Source organism: Oryctolagus cuniculus, chromosome 18 (assembly GCF_051225735.1).
Source record: "Oryctolagus cuniculus isolate XC-2025 breed Fujian yellow rabbit chromosome 18, ASM5122573v1, whole genome shotgun sequence".
NCBI lineage: Eukaryota > Metazoa > Chordata > Mammalia > Lagomorpha > Leporidae > Oryctolagus > Oryctolagus cuniculus.
The window spans coordinates 18,031,451-18,052,797 of NC_142884.1; the positions used below are offsets into that span (position 1 = coordinate 18,031,451).

General features: G+C 43.1%; 1 protein-coding gene across 8 annotated transcripts in view; it reads left to right on the top strand.

The window, feature by feature from the left end:
• LOC100348058 (zinc finger protein 566) overlaps positions 1-21,347 on the top strand; it is a 28,312-nt gene that overhangs the window by 793 nt on the left and 6,172 nt on the right. The window contains exons 2-5 of one of the 8 annotated variants that reach the window (XM_070062318.2): positions 2,039-2,111; positions 5,375-5,467; positions 19,276-19,402; positions 20,759-20,845. In XM_070062318.2, coding sequence (XP_069918419.1) covers positions 2,079-2,111; positions 5,375-5,467; positions 19,276-19,402; positions 20,759-20,845 — 340 coding nt within the window. In that variant the 5' untranslated portion in view covers positions 2,039-2,078. Of the gene's footprint in view, positions 1-2,038; positions 2,112-5,374; positions 5,468-8,990; positions 9,174-19,275; positions 19,403-20,381; positions 20,846-21,347 lie in introns of those variants that run through there. The other 7 variants (XM_089319269.1, XM_089319270.1, XM_051847119.3 and 4 more) reach the window with 7 other exon arrangements.

The window sequence follows — 21,347 nt, forward strand, 5'->3', positions numbered from 1 at the left end:
ACTCCAAAATTTGGGGCGGCGGGGGCTAGGGGGACGGAGTGTTAAATAATTGGTGTGATAAATACTGTAAAACGGGATTGGGGTTTCTGTATAAAAAATGAATTTGTTATTGTATAGCATTCCAAATCAGTGTGACTTTTTAAATCTATACACAAAGGAATAGTTTAGACGAACTTATTTTTATGGGACTCCTGCTTCTTTGTCAGATCTTCAGACGCAAACAGGAGATTTGAGAAGCCCAGGCTTAAGGAATAATTTATGAGGCAATGTTGGCTCCCGTACAGAGATCAGAATTTGGGGTTCAGGATTGTGGGTGAGGCGCTGTAACTCCAGGTTCCGAAGAAAAAAAATGTTGGCCCAGAAAAGTCTTGGAGCCTGTTAAAGGCTGCACCTGGGGACCACAGCCAGTTTCCTCACAATGCCACAATGTCTTTGTGATGTAATTAAAGCATTTTGCTTTTCTCAAAGGTCCTTTCTCTGGCTATTTCACAAAATTAACCTTGCACATAAATTTAAATGAGGAAATTGTTAAGAAATTGGTTACAAAATTAAGATGTATAATTGTGAAAAATTAGCTACTAAAAGATGTAATGAAAGAAAATAGAATTAACAATAGCAACAAATCTGCTAAGCTAGCTTGAAGTGGAGTTAAGAAATGTGCAAAACCTTCATGACGGTATCACTAGTAAATTTCAACAAATGGGAAAAAAAATGCCATTATCTTGGAAAGGAAAATCCATTTCATAAAGATAGCCGTTGTCCCTAAGTTATTGCATTAATTTGATGAAATTTTAATAAAAATACCAGGAGTTTTTTAAAAATTATGTAAAATGATTTTAGAATTCATATTGGAAAAGAAACGTTTGAGAATAAACATTGAGCTCTGAAAAAATAAGTCAAATGAGGGTGTACTAATCCCAATTAAAAGAATGTAATACTGTCGCATGAACAGATCAGTGGAACAGAATGGACAAGCTATAGTTTATAGAATGAGATCCAAAAATGTAAGGAAATTTGGTGTATATTGAATATGGCAGCTCAGGAAGATTAGCAGTTTCAATGATGAGCATGGGACATCTGGATAACCATTGTTGAAACAACAGAGGAGGGATCTTCCAAAAAAAAAATTCATGGGAAATTTGTGTTATTAAGCTATGCGTGGATTTCAAAAACTTTGTTACACTGACATAATCTTATCTTTTAATTCCATTTTCCATGAGGTTTTTGCAGTACCCCGATATATATGTGGGCCTATTTCTGGACTCTGTTTCCTATTGATCTGATATTCATGGGCCTTAGGACCTGGAATTAACAGGGAGATCAGGGTTTCAGGGTTTTCCTTTGTATTTGTGTGAGATGGCGAATTCACAGAGAAGCTGCTTGGGGCAGTGCGGGGGTTCTCTGCGGCGAGTGGCATGCTGAGATGGCCGTCTCCATTGGCCTGGAGAGAGTGGCTTTGTGGGGTGAGGGTGGAATGGGGCCATCCTTTGATATGGATGATGGTGTGGCATAGGGGGAGCTCTTGAGACCACTGGTCTATAGGATGGAGGTGACAGCTAATATAGCTTAACCCTGAGCCACTGCTCTGGTCCTGGGCTAGAATATGAGAACTGGAGACTGCACCTGAGTCACCAGGAATAGGAATTTCCTTGTAGTGGCTCCTTTTGGGGACTCTGTGGCAAAAATGACACTTTCTAGAAGCCCCACCAGCCAAATATGAGGGGTCCTCAAAACGTTCATGGAAATGAAACAGTGAAAAATCGATGCACGAATTGCAAATTTTACACTACAACAAATCTGGCTTTTACTTCTTATTTTCCTACGAAGCCTTTGAAATCCCTTCCTAGGTATTTGAGACCTCTGGGAAGCTGCAGCCCCAGGTAGCTCCCACCTTGCGTGTGCCTTCTGACGCAGGGATGAGGAGGAGGTGCCCGGCTCCCTCTGACTTTCTGTGTGCACGCACGGGGCCCACGGAGATCGGGTCCTCGAGTCTGCTGAGACACAGCTGGTTTCTCCTAACTCCACTCTCCTTCCGCAGTTCTATGGTCTTCCAGAAGTGACCTGAGGAGCAAGGAAGCATGGATATTGTGGATGCAAAAACCACGTTCGAGGTGAGGGGCAGTTCCTTTCTGCCTGCTACTTTCTTGTTTGTTTGTTTTCCCCTGAAATGTGCTTTGCTGTTTGTATTAGGAACCAAGTCTGGTTTGAGATTTACCCGCATGACTCTGCTTTATTCTCTACGCGGACTGTGAAAGGTCATATGCTTGCCTTTTTACATTCAAGCATCCTGTAGCCATGTGGGGATTTGAATATCTGTGTGTATCTGGGAAATTTACTCATTCTCTGCACCTTAATCTCATCTGTAGGAAAAATCGCACTCACCGTTAGGTTTGTGACAGTGACCAAATTAATGCATGGAATACTCTTAGAACACCGGCACTTAAAATATATTCATTTACACAAGCTGTACGATCGTATCATGTACTGAGTTTGCTGTGGGTAAAAAAAAAATGAAAATATAAAATTAATTGTTTTGGATATTTGCAAATAAGAAATAGACCTAGCTGCTCAAATCCAGGAGTTTTTAAATCTGCAGGTCATTTAGTCATTGGTTACAAATCTTGTGAAAGAGGTATATAATTTATTGTGACTTAAGGTGAGCATATAAAGCCTACGAGTTTTAGTTCTAATATTCTAAAAATCGAAGTTATAATGCATTCGACAGCCATAGATGCGACCTTAGATAAAATGAGTGTCCCCAAAGAATTAAGGAAATTCTTCTCTGTCCATCTGGTGGAATATTTAACCAAAAAAAAAAAAAAAAAAAATCAGGCTGGTGCGCAGCGGATCTGGAATGCCAGCCCAGGCAGTTTGCCCTCATTGTTTGTGCTCTTCCCATCTGCTTTCCCTTTCTCCATTTTGTAAAAATTCACAGTACATGGGAAGAGTCACATTGCAGGCATCTACTCACAGAGCTGCCTTTCTAATTATTACCTAACCCTCTTTGAAAAGTATAGGTCCTTTTTAAAGCCTGCTCCCTTATGTAATAATTCATCATTTATTCATTAGGTATCATTTCTTTCCTTGTTAGTTAAAACTTGTGCTTATAATCGCTGGGGATCATGTAGTAATGTGTCAGGGAACTTTTCTCTGCTCTAGATATTTGTGTTGGCTAGTCTTTGTGTTTTTACAGGTCTCTCTTACTGATAATGTTTTTAAGTGTGGATGTGTAGAATTTTTAGGTCAATCACTAAGTATTTATTAATTATTTATTAATGCCAGGAATATTATTGATTCTATTTGCTGATACTTGGGAGATATGCAGTGATAAGAAAAATTTAGTTGCTGTCTCTTTTTTTTTATATAAGATTTATTTTATTTATTTGAAAGGCAGAAGGTAGGGGGCTGGAGGGGAGACAGAAGTCTTCGATCTGCTGGTTCACTCCCCAAATGGCTGCAACAGCCAAGGCTAGGCCAGACCAAAGCCAGGAGCCAGGAGCTGCTTCTGGGTCTCCCACGTGGGTGCAGGGGCCCAAGCACTTGGACCATCCTTGGCTGCTTCCCCAGGCACATCAGCAGGGAGCTGGATCAGAAGTGGAGCAGCTGGAACTCAAATTGGCACCCATGTAGGATGCCTGCATCACAGGCAGTAATTTAATGTGCTGTGCCACAAAACTGGCCCCTAGTTGGCATCCTTAACTTTCTCTTGGGGAATGCGCTTGGCCTGCATCTCTTATTGGGGTGCCTGGGTTCAGTACCTGCCTCCAGCTCCTGACTCTAGCTTCCGTCTAGAGTAGGCCCTGGAAGACGTTGATGGCGGCTCATGTAATTGGATTTCTGCCACTCAGGGGGGAGACTTGGATTGACTGCCCAGCCTGGACTGTCATTGGCATCTGAGGGAATGAGGGGAATGGGGGAATGGACCAGTAGATGGGAGCTCTCTCTGTCTCTCTGCTTCTCAAATTAGAAAACAGATTTGTTTTTCTCTGAGTTCGGTAAGGGAGATATGAGACTATTTGAAAAAGTTTGTGGAAAATGGAATTAAAAGATAACTTTATATTTTGTGGTGCAAAAAATTTTGAAATCTGGGGCTAGCACTGTGGCATAGTAGGTTAAGCCTACAGTGTCAGCATCTTATGGGCACCGGTTCGAGTCCCAGCTGCTCCCATTTCCAATCCAGCTCCCTGCCAATGGCCTGGTAGGGCAGCAGAAGATGGCCCAAGTCCTTGGGCCGTTGCACCCATGGGAGACCTGGAAGAAGCTCTTAGCTCTTGGCTTCAGCTTGGCCCAGGCCCAGTCATTGCAGCTATTTGGGGAGTGAACCAGTGGATGGAAGATCTCTCAATCTCTCTCTCTGTTACTCTGCCTCTCAAATAAATAAATCTTTAAAAATTTTTTTTTGAAAGCCATGTAGTGTTTTCATAATAAGCATTTTCCATGAACTTTTTGAAGAAATCTTCATATGCATGGTTTTCAAAAAAATTTTTTTAAAGATTTGTTTATTCATTTGAGAGGTGGAGTTACAAAGAGGGAGAAACAGAGAGGTCTTCCATCCACTCCCTAAATGGCTGCAACTGCTAGAGCTGGGCTAATCTGAAGCCAGGAGCTTTTTCTAGGTCTCCCACATGGGTGCAAGCTCTTGGGCCATCTTCACTGCTTTCCTAGGACATAGCAGGGAGCTGGATCGGAAGAGGAGCAGCTGGGACTTGAACCAGCACCATTATAGGATGTGGTGCCGCAGGCAGAGACTTAACCCGCTACACCAAAGTGCCAGCTCCTTCAAAAAAAAATCTTTAAAGGTTTATTTATTTATTAGAGAGGCAGAAACAGAGGCACAGAGAAAGAGAAATCTCGCATTTGCTGACTCACTTCCCAGATGGCCACAAAGGCCAGAGCTGCGCCGATCCGAAGCCAGGAGCCAGGAGCTTCTTCCAGGTCTCCCACAGGGGTTTAGGGGCCCAAGGACTCGAGCCATCTTTCACTGCTTTCCCAGGCCATAGCAGAGAGCTGGATTGGAAGTGGAGCAGCCGGGACAGGAACCAGTGCCCATATGGGATGCCGGCACTACAGGCAGCGGCTTTACCCTCTACACCACAGCACCGACTCCCAAAATTTTTTATACCAAATATATTTATGTTTTAAATTTTCTTTTGTATAGACTTTGTAAAAATACTCTCATGCAGTATATACAGAAATAGGGTGAGATGTGAGATGGTGTTCCTTGGGACTTCACAGGAAGGAGACATTTTTCAAATGTAGGAATCTCTGCCATTTTAGAAAACCATCTTGAATATGTATTCAAGATGGGAATAGAGGAATTTTGTGTAGTAAACTTTATGCCTGGTAATTTTTGTATGAATATGTTTTTTGCCAGGTGAGACCAGTGCAAGATGAATCACTAACTCTGTGGAGGGCATCATACAAGTGTACTTCACAAGCTTCGTGGAGAAATGGAATTAAAATTTTGGTATAGTTTTATGGAAAATGCATGTTATAAGGCAACTCTATGGTTTAAAAATTTCTTTGAAGATTTATTCATTTATTTGAAAAGCAGAGTAACAGGAAGATACAGAGACAAAGAGATCTTCCATCTGCTGATTCACTCCCCAAATGGCTGCAATAGCTGGAGTTGGGCCAGGCCGAAGCCAGGAGCCAGAAACTCCATCTGGGTCTCCTACGTGGGTGGCAGGGGTCCAAGTACTTGAGCCATCTTCTATTGCTTTCCTTTGCACATTAGAATGGAGCGGGATTGGACGCAGAACAGCTGGGACTTTGAACTGACACTGCAGTATAGGATGCTGGCATCTAAAGCGGCTGGCTGCTTAACCAGCTGCACCACAGTTCCAGAATGTACTTATTTTTAAATTTCATTTTATACCAGAATTTACTTATTTTTTAACTCCATTTTCCACAAACTTTTTGAAGTTCTGTCATACTGAAAAGGATTAGCTAAAAAAGAAAATTCATCCATCCTAATAGATACATAAAAGCATACTTAGAACTATCTCCAGTGCATGTAAGATATATAGCTATTAAGTCTGTTAGATATAGACTGTTAGACATTTTTGTAAATAAACTTATTTTAAATACACAGAAAAATTAAGATAGTATAATAGTACCTCAAAGGCAGTTCCCCAGTGATTAACATTTTACATTAGTATGGAACATTTGTCTCAATATTGATACATTATTATTAATTGAAGTTCAGATTTTATTCTGATTTCTTCCTTTTTTAAAAAATTCATTTTACTTATTTCAAAGGCAGAGTGACAGAGAAAGAAAGATTTCCATTCCTGGTTCCTTCCCCAGTGGCCTCTATGGCTAGGGCTGAGCCAGATCGAAGCCAAGAGCCTAGAACTCCATCCTGATCTCTCGTGTGAGTGGTAGGGGCCCAAGCACCTGGGCTGTCTTTCCTAGGTACATTAGGGAGCTGGATCAGAAGTGGAGCAGCCAGGACAGGAACCAGCACTTTGATATGGGATGCTGACATCGCAAGCTGTATCTTAACCTACCGTGCCAGAACACTGTCCCCAAATTTCTTCATTTTTCCCGAATGCCCCTTTTCTGTTCCAGGATCCCATCCAGGATGGCACAGTGTCTCAGTTTCCTTGTTTTTGGTGACTGACAGTTATTTTGTAGAATGCCCCTTAATTGGAATTTGATGTTTTCCTCATAGTTAGACAGGGACTGTGGGTTTGGTAAGGAAGACTGCAGTACTTAACTGCCATTCTCAGTACGAATCAAGGAACTTACAGCAATTAATTACTGCTCTTCTTAAGCTGGATTTTCTGGCTGAGGTAGTGTTTGTCAGTTTTCTGTTAAATTACATGTCCCCCCACTTTTCTACTACACTTTTTTTTTATCTTTTAAGATTTGTTTATCCGGGTCTCCCCCATGGGTGGCAAGGGCTCAACTCCTTGGGCCATCTTCTACTGCCTTCCCAGGTGCATGAGCAGGGATCTGGATCAGAAGTGGAGCAGCGAGGACTTAGCCGCTCACATGGGATATCAGCCTTGCAGGCAGCAGCTTAACCTGCTACACCATAGTGCCAGCCCCTCTACTGTACTTTTTAGTAAGAAATCATATACAGCCCACACTTAAGGAATGTGGAATTATGTTACAACTAACTCCTTAAGGTGAGATATCTACACAAATTATTTGGAATTATGCATAGGAGAGTTACTTGTTCTTCCCCACTCTAAAAATTTTCATACTACCTATGGATTCATGAATACTAATTTTATGCTTTTGATTATAATGTGATCCTTACTGCTTTGTGAATTCTTTCATATGGCTGGGCATTTTCAGAAATTTCTTGTAAATCATGTTTTAAAATAATTTTAAGTTTATAGAAAAGGGAAGACTTTTTTACTCTGGCCTTGCCCCCACCCCCCACACTTTTTTTTTTTTTTTTGGTTTGACCATAGGACTAGGCTTGATCATTGGATTGCCTCCGGATGACTGAGTCTTGTTCTTCATCTTACAGGGAGTCTTGCCATTTTAATGCAAAATGTAGTTTCTGTATTTCCAGGGGATAGTGCCAGATAAAGAAGTGGTGCATGGGGAATGGGGACCTGGAATGAAGTAGGCAGTGCTTGTGACAACCTAGCTGCTTAGTGAAGGTCAACACCAGCCCACTTTGCTGCTGTGTGAATTTTCAAAGGGACCTCCTGACACCATCATCTGAAATTTCAAGTATGGCTACATTTGCAGTTCACTTGTAATTTAGCATCAGGGGTGCTAAAAGATAATGTGTTTTCAATGCAAAAACCAGAAAAGGCATACAGTAAAAATGACCTGTAGTTCTACAACATTGAAAATATTTTCTGCAAATCCTTCTACTTTTCCCTATGTATATTCACATAGATGTGAGTTTTCCACCCAAAATGGACTATAATGAATATTGCTTGCTAACCATCCTTGTTCAGTGCAAGATTGGAATGAGGCTTTTCACATCACAGATAAGGAGAAAAGCTAACATTGTTATGGCTATCCTGTTTTCCATTATTTGAGTGTTAATAGAAGTTAATAAATTATGTCTCCTTTTACATGTTTAAGTCTCCATTTGGATAAGATCTAAGTAGTATAATTGCTGAGGAGACAAACCTGCATATGCTTCTGAATTTAGCCTTTGTGCAGGGTGTTCTGAGACTATGCCCCACACACTAATAGGGGATTTAACTAGTTTTCTCATTTTGCCAATCTCATAACTGAAAAGTGGTATTTTTACTTTGCCATATAAATTCTTGATTATAAGTAGTATGTTACCTTTCTATTGAAATTTCTTCAGTAATTATGTTATTGGAATTCATCAAATGTACTTGCGTCCTTTACAAGGAAGTTTTCAAATTCATTCATATGCTCTTTAAGATCGAGCTGGTGGGGCCGGCGCTGTGGCGCAGCTGGTTAACGCCCTGGCCTGAAGTGCCGTCATCCCAGATGGGCGCCAGTTCAAGTCCTGGCTGCTCCTCTTCTGATCCAGCTCTCTGCTATGGTCTGGGAAAGCAGTAGAGGATGGCCCAAGTCCTTGGGCCCCTGCACCCACATGGGAGATCCGGAAGAAGCTCCTGGCTCCTGGCTTCGGATCAGTGCAGCTCCGGCCATTGTGGCCAACTTTTTTAAAGATTTATTTATTTGAAAGGCAGAGTGATGGAATCTTACACCTGCTGATCCACTCCCCAAATCACCGCAAAGGCCACTGTTTGGCAGGCGGAAGCCAAGAGTCAGAACACCATCTGGGTTTCCCACATGGGTGGCAGGAGCCCAAGTACTTGGGCCATCTTCCTCTGATTTCCCAGGCAATTTAGCAGAGAGCTGTATTGGAAGCAGAGCAGCCGGACTTGAACCAGCGCTTTAATATGAGGATGCCATTGTCAGGAGCAGTGACTTAGCCATTGCGCCACAAAGCCAGCCTTCCTTATTGGTTTCTTCACCTCTAGGCCAAATGCCTACTCCCTCCTTCTAAAGAAATGTTTATTTTTGAGATGCAGAAGGTGAGAGAGAGTGACAGTGCACTCATCCTTTTGGAGCTGGATGTTGTGGGTGTTAAGTGTGTCCCTTCGTCTGAAGAAGTGTAACACACAGTCTAGATTGGCCATGCTCCTCTGTTCCAAGTCCTTCACAGTATTTTGAGCAATACAGCTACCATCAAGTATGCCACAGCTCAGACCAGGGTAAGTGTTGATTCCTGTCCGGGTCCATTTATAGCCTCCAGGACTGCCAACAGCTGTCTGATGTAATCCGGTGCCGTATCTCTGTGTGAGGACTTCCCTAGGGAAGCAGCCCTAACTTGTTCTTCAGTTTCTGATACAGTGTCATCAGTGTAGTGTATTGTTACACTCAAGACCTGCATCAAATACAGGCTGTCCTAGCCAAATTATAACAGTAAGCCAGAGAGTTCAAATAACACTGTGGTGATATAGTAAATATAAATTGGAAACTCCCCACACATGAAAGCAGTCTGCTTGGCACTTTTCCTAGATCAGGATCAAGAAAAAAATATTTGCACGGTCAGTACTGGTGTCCTTTAGCTTTCCATAGTTATTTGCACTGTTGAAACCCTGTTAGGAACTGCTTGTCTGAGTGGTACTACTTCACTCGAGCCTCAGTAATAGTAATCTATTGTCATTTTTCACAAGCCATACAGAGTATTATACAGAAAATTTATTGGCACAAGCACCACAGCTTGTGATAATTTATTGCAGAAATTATACTTGATATTCTATAGTATTTCAGATTAGCAACCTATATGGGCTTGAGCCATTTTATAGGTTCCTGTTTAGCATTTCTACTTAACTGTGACAAGGGAAAACGTTCATGCGGGAAAACGTTCATGCCTTCAGTTTTACGGTACTAGGCAGGGTAGGGGCAGTGTTCCTGAACAGATACAGTGCCCTTCCCAATCATACATTCCGATGAGCAAATGTAACCAGTTCACCCACAGCCCATCCCCACATTTCAGTTTTCATCCAGACTTCCATCTTTATCCCAGTCTAACTGTAGCCCTCGTTAGGACTTCACCAGCATGTTTTGGAATCACGGTGTATTGGGCTCCAATGTCAAGGAGTCTCAGAAAAGTTTCATGGCCCTTTCCCATATACGTACATATAGCTTTAGTTTCTTAGCTGGGTTACTCATCCTGATTAATTTGTCAGACATTCAGATACCCCAAGGTATTTGAAATCAGCTATCATCCTTGCCTTTCAGCCGTTTAAGTTTTCAAACTAGGACAGATTTGTTTAGGGCCCTTGAATATTAGGGGATCAGCCAGGGCGCCCACTGGTCCAGCCAATGCCTGTTAGAATCTTTTGACCTCATCATTGTCCGCTGTTTCAAACACACAGTCTAAACTTTCACAACAAAGAGAGAACGTACTTGTCTTTCTGGGTCTTGCTTATTTCATTTAGCACATTGATCTCCATATCCATCCATTTTGTTGCAAATGTTGGGATTTTATTCTTTTTAATGTCCCTTCAAGTGTATATACCGTATTTTCCTAATCCAGACATAAGCTGATGGACATCTAGATTGATTCCATATCTCTGCCATGTGAATTGGTCTGCTATAAACATGGGAGTGCAGACATCTCTTTCATATGCTAATTTACTTTCTTAAGATACATTCCCAGGAGTGGGATAGCGGGGTTATATGGTAGAACCATTTTTAGGTTTTCTGAGGAGTCTCTTCAACTGAGTTCCATAGTGATTATAGCGGTTTGCATTCCCACAAGCAGTGTATTAGGGTACCTTTTCTTCCAGCCTCAGCAGCAGATGTTATTTTTGATTTGTGGATAATGGCCATTCTACTTGTGTGACATGATGCCTCACTATGGTTTTTATTTGCATTTTGCTAATAGCTAGTGATCCTGAGCATTTTTCAGGTGTTGGCCATTTATATTTCTTCATTTGAAAAATGTCTATTCATATCTTTTTTTTCTATTCATATCTTTTGTCCATTTCTTTCTTTCCTTTTTTTTTTTTTTTTTTTTTTGAAGATTTATTTATTTATTTGAAAGAGAAAGGAGAGGCAGAGAGAGAGGTCTTCTATCCGATGGTTTACTTCCCAATTGGCTGCAACGGCCGGAGCTGCATTGATCTGAAGCCAGGAGCTTCTTCCAGGTCTCCCACGCAGGTACAAGGACCCAAGCACTTGGGCCATCTTCTAGTGCTTTCCCAGGCTATAGCAGAGAGCTGGATGGGAAGTGGAACAGCCGGGTCTTGAACCAGCGCCCATATGGGATGCTGGCCCTTCAGGCCAGGACATTAACCCGCTGCCCATTTCTTAACTGGATTGTTTGTTTTGTTGTTGAGTTACTTGAACTCATCATATATTCTGGATATTGATCCTCTTTCAGAGGCACTGTTTATACATATTTTCTCCCATTCTGTTGATTCTTTGTTGTTTCCTTTGCTGTATATTTGTTTTTGTTTTTATTGCCCATGCTTTTGGGGGTCTTATTCAAAAAGTCTTTGCCTAGGTCTTGCAGTGTTTCTCCTATGTTTCCCTGAGTAGTTTGGTAATTTCAGGTCTTAAGTTTAGATTCTTGATCCATTTTGAATTGATTTTTTTTGTAGATATGCTAATGTTTATTTCTTTACTTAACATTTAAAAAGATTTCATTGACATCAGTAACACAGCAGACACTTAAAATACAGGGGGCACAGGGCAGGGCAGGAGAGATCCCAGTTCCATTCCTGAGGTGGGGCCAAAGATCCAAGCCAGGCTTCTCCTACTCAGCTGGGACAACCCAGAGAGAAAAAGATCCGCAGTCTCCTCCTCAGCTCGGGACATCCTTCACTGCTCACAGAAAGAGCTGGACTGTCCCGGGGACTGGCTCCCGAGGTGCCGTTTGGCAGGTGGGCTGGTTTTCTCTTCAGCAGGTGGCGTGGTACCTTCTGGAGAAGACAGAGTAGTCACTTGGGGCTGGAGGCTGAGGTCCAAAGCAACAAAGGTTCCGTCCATTTGCCCAACAGAAACCTGAAATCTAGGGAAGTCACTAAAAACGACACGACACACACACACACACACTTCTGGCTGCAATCCGAAAGCATCTTCCATCGCCAGAGTGCGGGTCGAGATGACGACTCCGACTTCAGTGGGTCTCCTCTTCGATAGGGGAGTAGCCAGAGAAGAAGCTGGTGTTGCTGGCCAGAGTGCGTTTCTTTTTCTTCCCTGGAGCCTTAGTCTCTTGGGATTCTCTTGCTACTTGTTTCAACTCTGGGAGGTCGAAGGTAGGGGTCTCTGCATATGGAAATCCAATTTTCCCAGCACCATTTATTGTAGATACTGTCCTTTCTCCAGGAAAAGATTTTAGTTGGTTTGTCAAAAATTAGTTGGTTATAGATGTGTAGATTTATTTCTAAGACTTCTGTTCTGTTCCATTGGTCTACATGTCTGTTTTCATACAAGTTTCATGCTATTTTGATTGTAATAGCCCTGTAGTATACCAAAATCTGGCACTGATGCTTCTGCCTTTGCTTTTATTGTTTAAGATTACTTTGGCTATTCGGGGTCTTGTGTGTTTCCTTATGAATTTTAGGATTGTTATTTCTAGTTCTGTGAAGAATTTTGATGGAGATTACATTGAATCAGTAAGTTTTGGGTAGGATGGATATTTTGATAATATTCTTCCAATTTATGAACTTGGAAGATTTTTTTTTTTTTTTAAGATTTACTTATTTATTTGAAAGGGAGAATAACAGAGAGGCAAAGGCAGAAAGAGAGGTTTTCCATCCTCTGGTTTACTCCCCAGGTGGCCACAATGGCAGAGCTGCTCCAATCCAGAGCCAGGAGCCTTTTCTGGGTCTCCCATAGTGGGTGGGACTTGGGCCATCTGCTGCTGCTTTCCAAGGCCATAGCAGAGAGCCGAATGGAAGTGAAATAGCCAGGTCTCAAACCGGCACAAATATGGCATGCCAGCACTGCAGAGAACACCTTTACCCGCTACACCGCAGCGTTGGCCCGGAGTTTTCTATTTTTTTGTGCATGTCTTTGTTGGGTCTGAGCTCAGCTCTTTTGACAGAGTGGCGCTGGGGTTCGGAAGCTGGAAGAAAACGCATGGAGCTGCAGGTAGATGGGCCATGCACCTCAGCGAGCACCTCAAGGACTCGCGTGGTGGCTTGAACACACTAAGGAACACCTTCGGAGCCTTTTCACGCTCACAGCAGTGGGTGAGACCGCACAGGAAACATCTGCTGCCTGGGCTGGTATCCGAGTTACAGCTGATGGGCTGCCGCAGAGTCTGCCGACTAGCGGAAAATCCGTCAACTACCAGGCCTGCTCAGTTGCCATCACAGCAGTTGGCACAGATGGGAGCATAACAGCATGGAAACTTGGTATTTTTTTTTTTTAAGATTTATTTATTTGAAAGAGTTACAGAGAGAGAGAGAGAGGTCTTCCATCCACTACTTCACTCCCCAGTGGCTGCAACAGCCGGAGTTGTGCCAATCCGAAGCCAGGAGCCAGGAGCTTCTTCTGGGTCTCCCACGTGGGTGCAGGGGCCCAAGGACTTGGGCCATCTTCTACTGCTTTCCCAGGCCATAGTAGAGAGTTATATCAGAAGAGGAGCATCCGGGTCTCGAACCAGTGCCCATATGGGATGCTGGTGCTTCAGGCCAGGGCTTTAAACCCGCTGCGCCACAGCGCCGGCCTCAACCTTTTTTTAAAAAAGGTTTTTATCATGAAAGGATGTTGGTGTTACATTTATCTAATGCTTTCTCTACGTCTGCTGAGTTAGTCATCTGGTTTTCATCCTTCATTTTGTTGATGTGATGTGTCACATTTACTGATGTGTGTGTGTTGAAACATCCTTGCATCCCTGGGATAAATCCCACTTGGTCAGGGTGGATGATCTTTTTGATGTGCTGTTGACCTTGATTTGCCAGTTATTTAATGTGGATTTTCTCACCTATGTTCATCAGGAATATTGTTCTGTAGTTCTCTTTTTTTGTTGTTGTATCTTTAGTTTTAGAATTAAGGTAATGCTGGCCTCATAGAATGAGTTTGGAATGTTCCCTCCCTTTCAATTATTTTGACAGTTTGAGAAGAATTCATGTTAATTCTTTCCTAAAAGTTGAGTAGAATTCAACAGTGAGGCCATTGGTCCTGGGGTTTTTTTTGTTAAGAATCTCTTCATTACAGATTCAGTCCTAGCCTTGATCATTAGTCTGCTCAGGTTTTCTGTGTCTTCATGCCTCAAATTTGGTAAATTATGTGTGTCCAGAAGTCTCCCCATTTCTTAATAGTTTTTCCAAATTTTTTTTTTTTTGACAGGCAGAGTGGACAGTGAGAGAGAGAGAGAGAGAGAGAGAGAGAGAGAAAGGTCTTCCTTTGCCATTGGTTCACCCTCCAAAGACTGCTGCGGCCGGCGCGCTGCGGCCGGCGTACCGCGCTGATCCGATGGCAGGAGCCAGGTGCTTATCCTGGTCTCCCATGGGGTGCAGGGCCCAAGCACTTGGGCCATCCTCCACTGCCTTCCCAGGCCACAGTAGAGAGCTGGCCTGGTAGAGGGGCAACCGGGAAAGAATCCAGCACCCCGACTGGGACTAGAACCCGGTGTGCCAGCGCCGCAAGGCGGAGGATTAGCCTAGTGAGCCGCGGCGCCGGCGAAGTTTTTCCAATTTGGCATATAATTGTCCATAATAGTTCCTAATAATTCTTTGTATGTGTCAGTTGCAGTATCTTTTTATCATCTCTGATTTTATTAATTTGAGTCTTCACCCTTTTTTCTTGGTTAGTTGGGCCAATCATTTATCAATTTTTTTTAATTTTTTCATTTCACTGATTTCAATTTACTGATTTATTTGAAAGGTAGAGTTACAGAGAGAGAGGGAGCAAGCGACACACAGAGAAAGATCTTTCATCTACTGGTTCACCTCCAATGGCCACAACAAAGCCAGGAACCTGGAACTCCATCCGGTCTCTTACATGGGTGCAGGGATCCAACCACTTGGGCCATTTTCTGCTACCTTCCCAGGCTAATTAGTAGGGAACTGGATTGGAAGTATCCCATAAGTTTTGGTATGTTGTATTTTCATTAGTTTCAGGAAATTTTTTTACTTCCCTTTTGATTTCTTAATTCAGGAGCATGTTTTTCAGTCTCCATGTGTTTATATAATTTCTAGAATTTCCTTTGTTGATTTCCAGCTTCATTCCATTGTTTAGAAAAGATACATGACATGCTTTCAGTTTTTTTGAATCTGTGGAGACTTGTTTTATGGCCTCATATATGGTCTGTCCTAGAGGATGTTCCATGCACTGATGAAGAGAATGTGTATTCTGTGTCTGTGGGAGAGAATGTGCTGTAGATATCTACTAGGTCCATAGTATGAGTTAGCTCTGTTGCTTGTTGATTTTGGTGGGGGGAGGGTCTGGTTGTTCTGTCCATTGATGAAAGGGGTATCAAAGTCCTCCAGTATTATTGTATTGGAGCTTATTTCCTAATTTCATTGAATTGTTTTACTGTATTCTTATATTTCTTTGACCTTACAACCGCTCTTGAATTCTTTCTTAGGCATTCTCTCAAGCTTCCTTTCTTCAGTCCAGTATTTATGCATTATGATGTTCCTTTTGGAGAGTAATATTGCCTTACTTGTTCATATTGCTGTGTTTTATGATTTTTATGTATCTGGGGGATCACTTGTTTATATCAGCCACTGGTTCACTCCCCAGATGGCCACAACAGCTGGAGCTGGGTGGAACTGAAGCCAGGAGCTTCTTCTGGGTCTCCCGCATCAGTGGAGGGGCCCAAGCATTTGGGCCATCTTCCACTGCCTTCTCAGGCCATTAGCAGAGAGCTGGATCAGAAGTGGAGCAGCAGGGACGCAACCGGCACCCATATGGATGCCAGTGCTGCAGGTAGAGGCATCCCTTGTATGCCACAAGTGCTGGACCCCTATCACTTTCAGAGGATGGTTTTTCTTGATTGAGGGCTTTTTTCCTGGAGATGTGCCTCTGGGTAGTGGTTTGGTAGAATGCTTCAACTTCAGCTCTGTTTAGATTTTGTAGTATAGGCTCCCCATGCCTTTATTTGCTTTAGTTGTTGGTATTTGTACTACGGCTCTAGGCTGTTTGCATGTCATTGTGATCACTGAGATTCCTGTTTCTCAGGTCTCTAACCATCTTCTGAGGGAGGGATTGGTGTGATGAGTTTCTCAGGTGTTGGGAGCAGGCCTTACTGGTGTTATGGGTGTGCCTGGTGCATACATTCCTAGCCAGTAATCAGCTGGAGTTGTGGGGTCAGTGCTGGCTCTGGAACTGGGTGGACTTAGAGAGTCCTGGCTGCTGCCCAGATCCGAAGAGTTGCACTAATGCTTGGTGGAGGCAGGTCCCACAAATGCTATCTGAGGGTGGCTGGATCTGCAGGTGACTTTGGCTGTGACAACTGGACAAGCTGTTTTGGGCCGCTCTCTGTGGGCTGCTTGCTGGGTTGGGAGCAGCTACCTTAGGCCCAAGCAACAAGTGAGCAGCAGCATCCAAACTCTGGCAGCTTCTGTGGGAATGGCTGGAGTCTGGGGCCCTGAGTCCTATGCTAGGCCTGGGCAGAGCACAGAAACTCTGGGCCAGAGATCCTAGCAAATTGTAGCGTACTGTGGTACACACAGCATGGAGAACCTGGCTCCAAGACCCAGTGAGCAAGTTGGGCCAGATGGAACACGCAGGCATACCTGCCTGTCTGCCCTCGTGGCCTGACACACATAGGTGGCTTGGGTCATTACCTGCTGCTTTCCCAGGTGCATTAGCTGGGAGCAGCTGGGGCCAAAACCCACAGCCATAAGAGATGCCAGCATTGCAGGCAGTGGCTAAACCTGCTGCACCACAATGCCAGCTCCTCTATTTTTTTTTTTTAAGAATTTATTTATTTATTTGAAAGAGTTACAAAGAGAGGTAGAGACAGAGAAGAGAGGTCTCCCATCCGCTGGTTCACTTCCCAAGATGGCCGCAGTGGCCAGAGCTGCACTGATCCGAAGCCAGGAGCCAGGAGCTTCTTCCAGGTCTCCCATGTGAGTGCAGGGGCCCAAGGACTTGGGCCATCTTCCACTGTTTTCCCAGGCTATAGCAGAGAGCTGGATCGGAAGAGGAGCAGCTGGGAATAGAACCGGCACCCATATAGGATTCTGGCGCTTCAGGCCAGGGCTTTAACACGCTGCGCCACAGTGCCGACTCCTCCTCTATTTCTTATTTGAAGAGTTAGACACTGGCAGAATGAGTCCCTTGACCGTCTTTATCTTTCCTCACTCTTGTAAGTCATTCTTAATTTTCTTGGCCTCTGTAAGAACCCTAAGCAGCAGCTTTGCCACATGTCTGATACAGCTTCTTGAACTATTGCTTGATTTTACATTACTAAGTTTATGTAGGTGCCCATCCCCAAAAAAGCTCCCTAATCACAGTATTCGGCTTGACCTGGGCAAATACTTGAGCATCTGCACATTAGAAAGCCAATGCAGTGTGTCTTGCATATGTAGCATAGCTGTGCTTCATCTGGGAAGTTCCACTTAGCACTTAAAGGAGGGGACAGTTTTTCATCTCAGTAAATTAACTTCAAGGCCGCTTCTATTCAGTCATCAGGCTGTCACATCTGGCATAACTGGATCACATACAGCCGTCTGTGGTTGTTCAGGTAAGGAACAGAATGCATCTGCACACACTTCATCCTCCCCTCTCTGTGTTCATGTTGAAGAGACTGCTCCCAAGGCAGTCATTCTCACAATCTGTTGTCATAAAGATCCTTTGGGAAGCAGATAATATCAGACTACAAAGTGAGGCCACTCTTTCCTGCCACACCCCCTGGTTTCAACAGTTTGATTTTGGCCTCTCCTCTCCCACTCGGACTACATTTTTGGCGATTGTAGGTTATGGAGATGTTGTTGCCTTTGGTGACAGCTCTGACACTATTGGTCTGGCCGCACACATCTGACCTTGGTGCAGTGCCAGGATCCACACCATGAACCCCTTTAATGTTAGCTACTGTGGGTAACAACCAAGGGTTTACATTTTTGTCTTTTATGTTGTTTTCCTTCTGTGTGCATCCAGTGAGATAGCCCCTTGGAAGTTGCAGCTTTCATTTCTGAGCACTTTTGGCAAGACAAGCAATGACAGAGAAAGGGTGGAGGAAGATCTTCCATGTGCTGGTTCACTCCCCCACATGGCCGCAACAGCTGAGGTTGGACTAATCCAAAGCCAGGACCTCCATCTGGACTCCTACGAGGATAGCAGGGGCCCAGATACTTGCACCATCTTCTGCTCCTTTCTCAGGCTTACTAGCAGGGACCTGGATTGCAAGTGAAGTAGCCAGGACCCAAACTGGCCAGCATAGCAGTGGCAGCCTAACCCACTGTGCCGCAGTAGCGACCTCTCCCTTGGTAACTTTTCTCTCTAGTAACTGGTCGCTGCGCAGTTGTTCATGCTGCGGGTGACTCGGTATCCACCAGGTATCAGTGATTCATCAGCCTCTACTCAAGTTTCTTTTTTCCCAACAGTTTTGCTTTGTTTCAGCAAGTCATGATCATTCTAGCAAATCCCCCTTCTGATGCCAAGTCCCCTAGACACCTACTCAATGATTCTTTGGTTGGACTTGCTGGGTTCAGAAATCTCTTACACTCACAATTGTGGTTTATTACATTGATACAGATTAAAATCAGGAAAGGGAAAAGAACTTGGGACAAAGTCCAGCAGATGTCATTGCGAATTTCCAGGTGTCTCATCCCAGTGGAGCTGTGAGAGGGTGTGCTTAGTTCTCCCAGTCGTGATGTGTAACAACCACGGAGACAACCACACCTTGACCTCCAGGGTTGTTTGGGTACAGGCAGTGCCCCCACTGCTGACTTTAGCTGCTTAATCCCGGCCCCCTAGAGGTCAAACTGATAGAGCCCGAGGGCGCACAGCAGGATATTCAAGGGTTCAGAGATGACTTCCCAGGAGCCAGAGACCTCTGCTCTTTGGAATGTAGAGGGTTTGAACGCCAGGCTCTCCCTGCAGAGACACAGCGTGTTTATAGAGATGCTCAGTTTTGTGTGCATTCTTTGCATTCTTTGCCTTTCACTGCTCCTGTATGTGCTCAGATTACTCAGAGTTCCCCACAGCAGCAGGAGGTTGTGTCTTCCATAGCCAGGACTGCTCACCAGCATATGCATATCCATTTCCGCTTCTCACCCCACCCACCGATGTGTTACAAGGTTCTAGTTCTGACCACAGAATGCCTTTCAGGAAAGTCCTTTTTAATAATGTCACTCACCTGAAATACGTTTTTCTCACTGTTACATGGAATTTTCCTCTCAGGAGTTGGTGATGTTCAGCGACGTCGCTATCGAGTTCTCCGAGGAGGAGTGGGAGTGCCTGGGTCCTGCTCAGAGAGACCTGTACCGAGACGTGATGCTGGAGAACTACGGCAACTTCGTATCACTGGGTAAGTGCGCCTGTTCCCTGCAGTTCAGAAAGCGCTCTCTCCACTGGAATTCTAGGGCTGCATTAAATATGTAAGTTTCTGTTCCCTCTTCTAAAACCCTGGTTTGAACTTTGTCTTGCTGGAATAATGTGCCTCTCTCAGGCACTTTCGTATTTCCTGTTCTTCACCAACCTTAACAGCTTCCGTTGGCTCTTTATGTAATGGACTTTTCTTCGTGATACTTAAGGAAATAGATTATGATGGAGAGATGTTTGCAGAGCAACCTGTAGAATTTAGGAGATGGTGGTTCATTTAACATTTAGGCAAACTCATCTCCCGGCATTTTTATTTTTGAAAGCTACAATCTAGGAATTTTGCATTTAAGAATAAAGGACTTGCATAGGAAGACTCACTGATTATGTTTTGAAGTGTCTTGTTTTTCTTACCAAAATAACTAGAGATAGGGCACATGTATGTATTTAAATACAAGACCTTTCCACCTCATTTATTGTTTTGTTCCTTGTGCTCCTTCGGTCAGCTTAATGGGAATATATTCCAGTCTTCATTCTGCTGCTCAAAAGCTTTTCTGAGGCCCATTTTTTAAAATTTTAAAATAAATTCAAGAGTTAGAATTAAACAATAACTGCCCATATACTCTCCAGCCAGTTCCCCCAGTGTTACACATTTATGTAAGCATAGAACAATGACTAAATCAGAAAATGACCATTGATACATTATAAAGCTATCTACACTTTATTCAAATGTCATTAACTATCCTGGTAGCATTTTTGTACTGATCCAGGATCACACATTGTATTTAACTGTCATGTCTGTGTAGGCCTCTCCAATCTTGGATATTTCCTTTCTCTTTCGTGAACTGTGCTGGCCTGTTATTGCATAGAATCGCCCTGGATTTTGGTGTGTCTGGTATTTTATGATTAGATTAAGCTCATGTGTTTTTGGCAAGAATACCACAGAAATGATGTTATCCCTTTTTCAGTGCATCATATCAGGAGATAAATGATGTCCACATGTCTTGTTACTGGTGATGCTAACTTTGATCTGTTTGTTAAAGTGGCGTCCTCTAGGTTCTGCATTGTAAAGCCACTACTTTTACTTTTGCAAACAGTAAGTAGCTTGTTGTGAAGTACTTTGAAACTCTACAAATATTCTCTTTCTTGTGATACTTTCCTCACTTATTTTAGTTTTCATTGATGATTCCTGCATGCAATAATCATTTACGCTGGTGTTTGCCAAATGGTGATTTTCTGTTTCCATCATCCTTCTGAGGAAACTGAATTTGCTTTAGGTTAAACCAGCTCTAAATCACAATAGGTTTTGGTTTCTGTATTTTTAATATCCTATTTCTTTGAGCAGGACTTGCCATTTCTAAGCCATCAGTGATTTCCCTGTTGGAACAAGGGAAAGAGCCCTGGATGGCTGAGAAAGCAGAATGGTATCCAGGTGAGTAAGGGCTGAGAGCAACAAGAATGTATTTCAGGGAAGCCCACACTAGTCAGAGTGGTACTGTCGCCCCTTTGGAGATATTGTATGGGAAGCTTCCCTCAGAGGCCCAAGGCTTTATTTTTATATATATTTTTTGAAGCCCAAAGTCTAAGAAAACCTTTGAGAAACGGGGGCAAATAGCAGATTTTTTTTTTATAAAGAACTTATTTTAGTAGTTCTGTTAAGGTATGACTGACATGTATTAAAGTATACAAGCTGATAAACTTTGATGTGTGTACTTATGTAACCATCACCAAATTAGGATAATAAGCATCTTGATTATACCCATGTCTCTAACAGGAAAAGCCTTCAGTATTTCATTACTGAATGTTCTTACAGATTTTTGACTGATACCCTTTACTTGAAAATTGTCCTTAATCTGATAACATTTACAATAACTGTAGAATTTTGTCAAAATATTTTTTGCCTTTATCCAAGTGGTCATATTTCCATTTTAAAA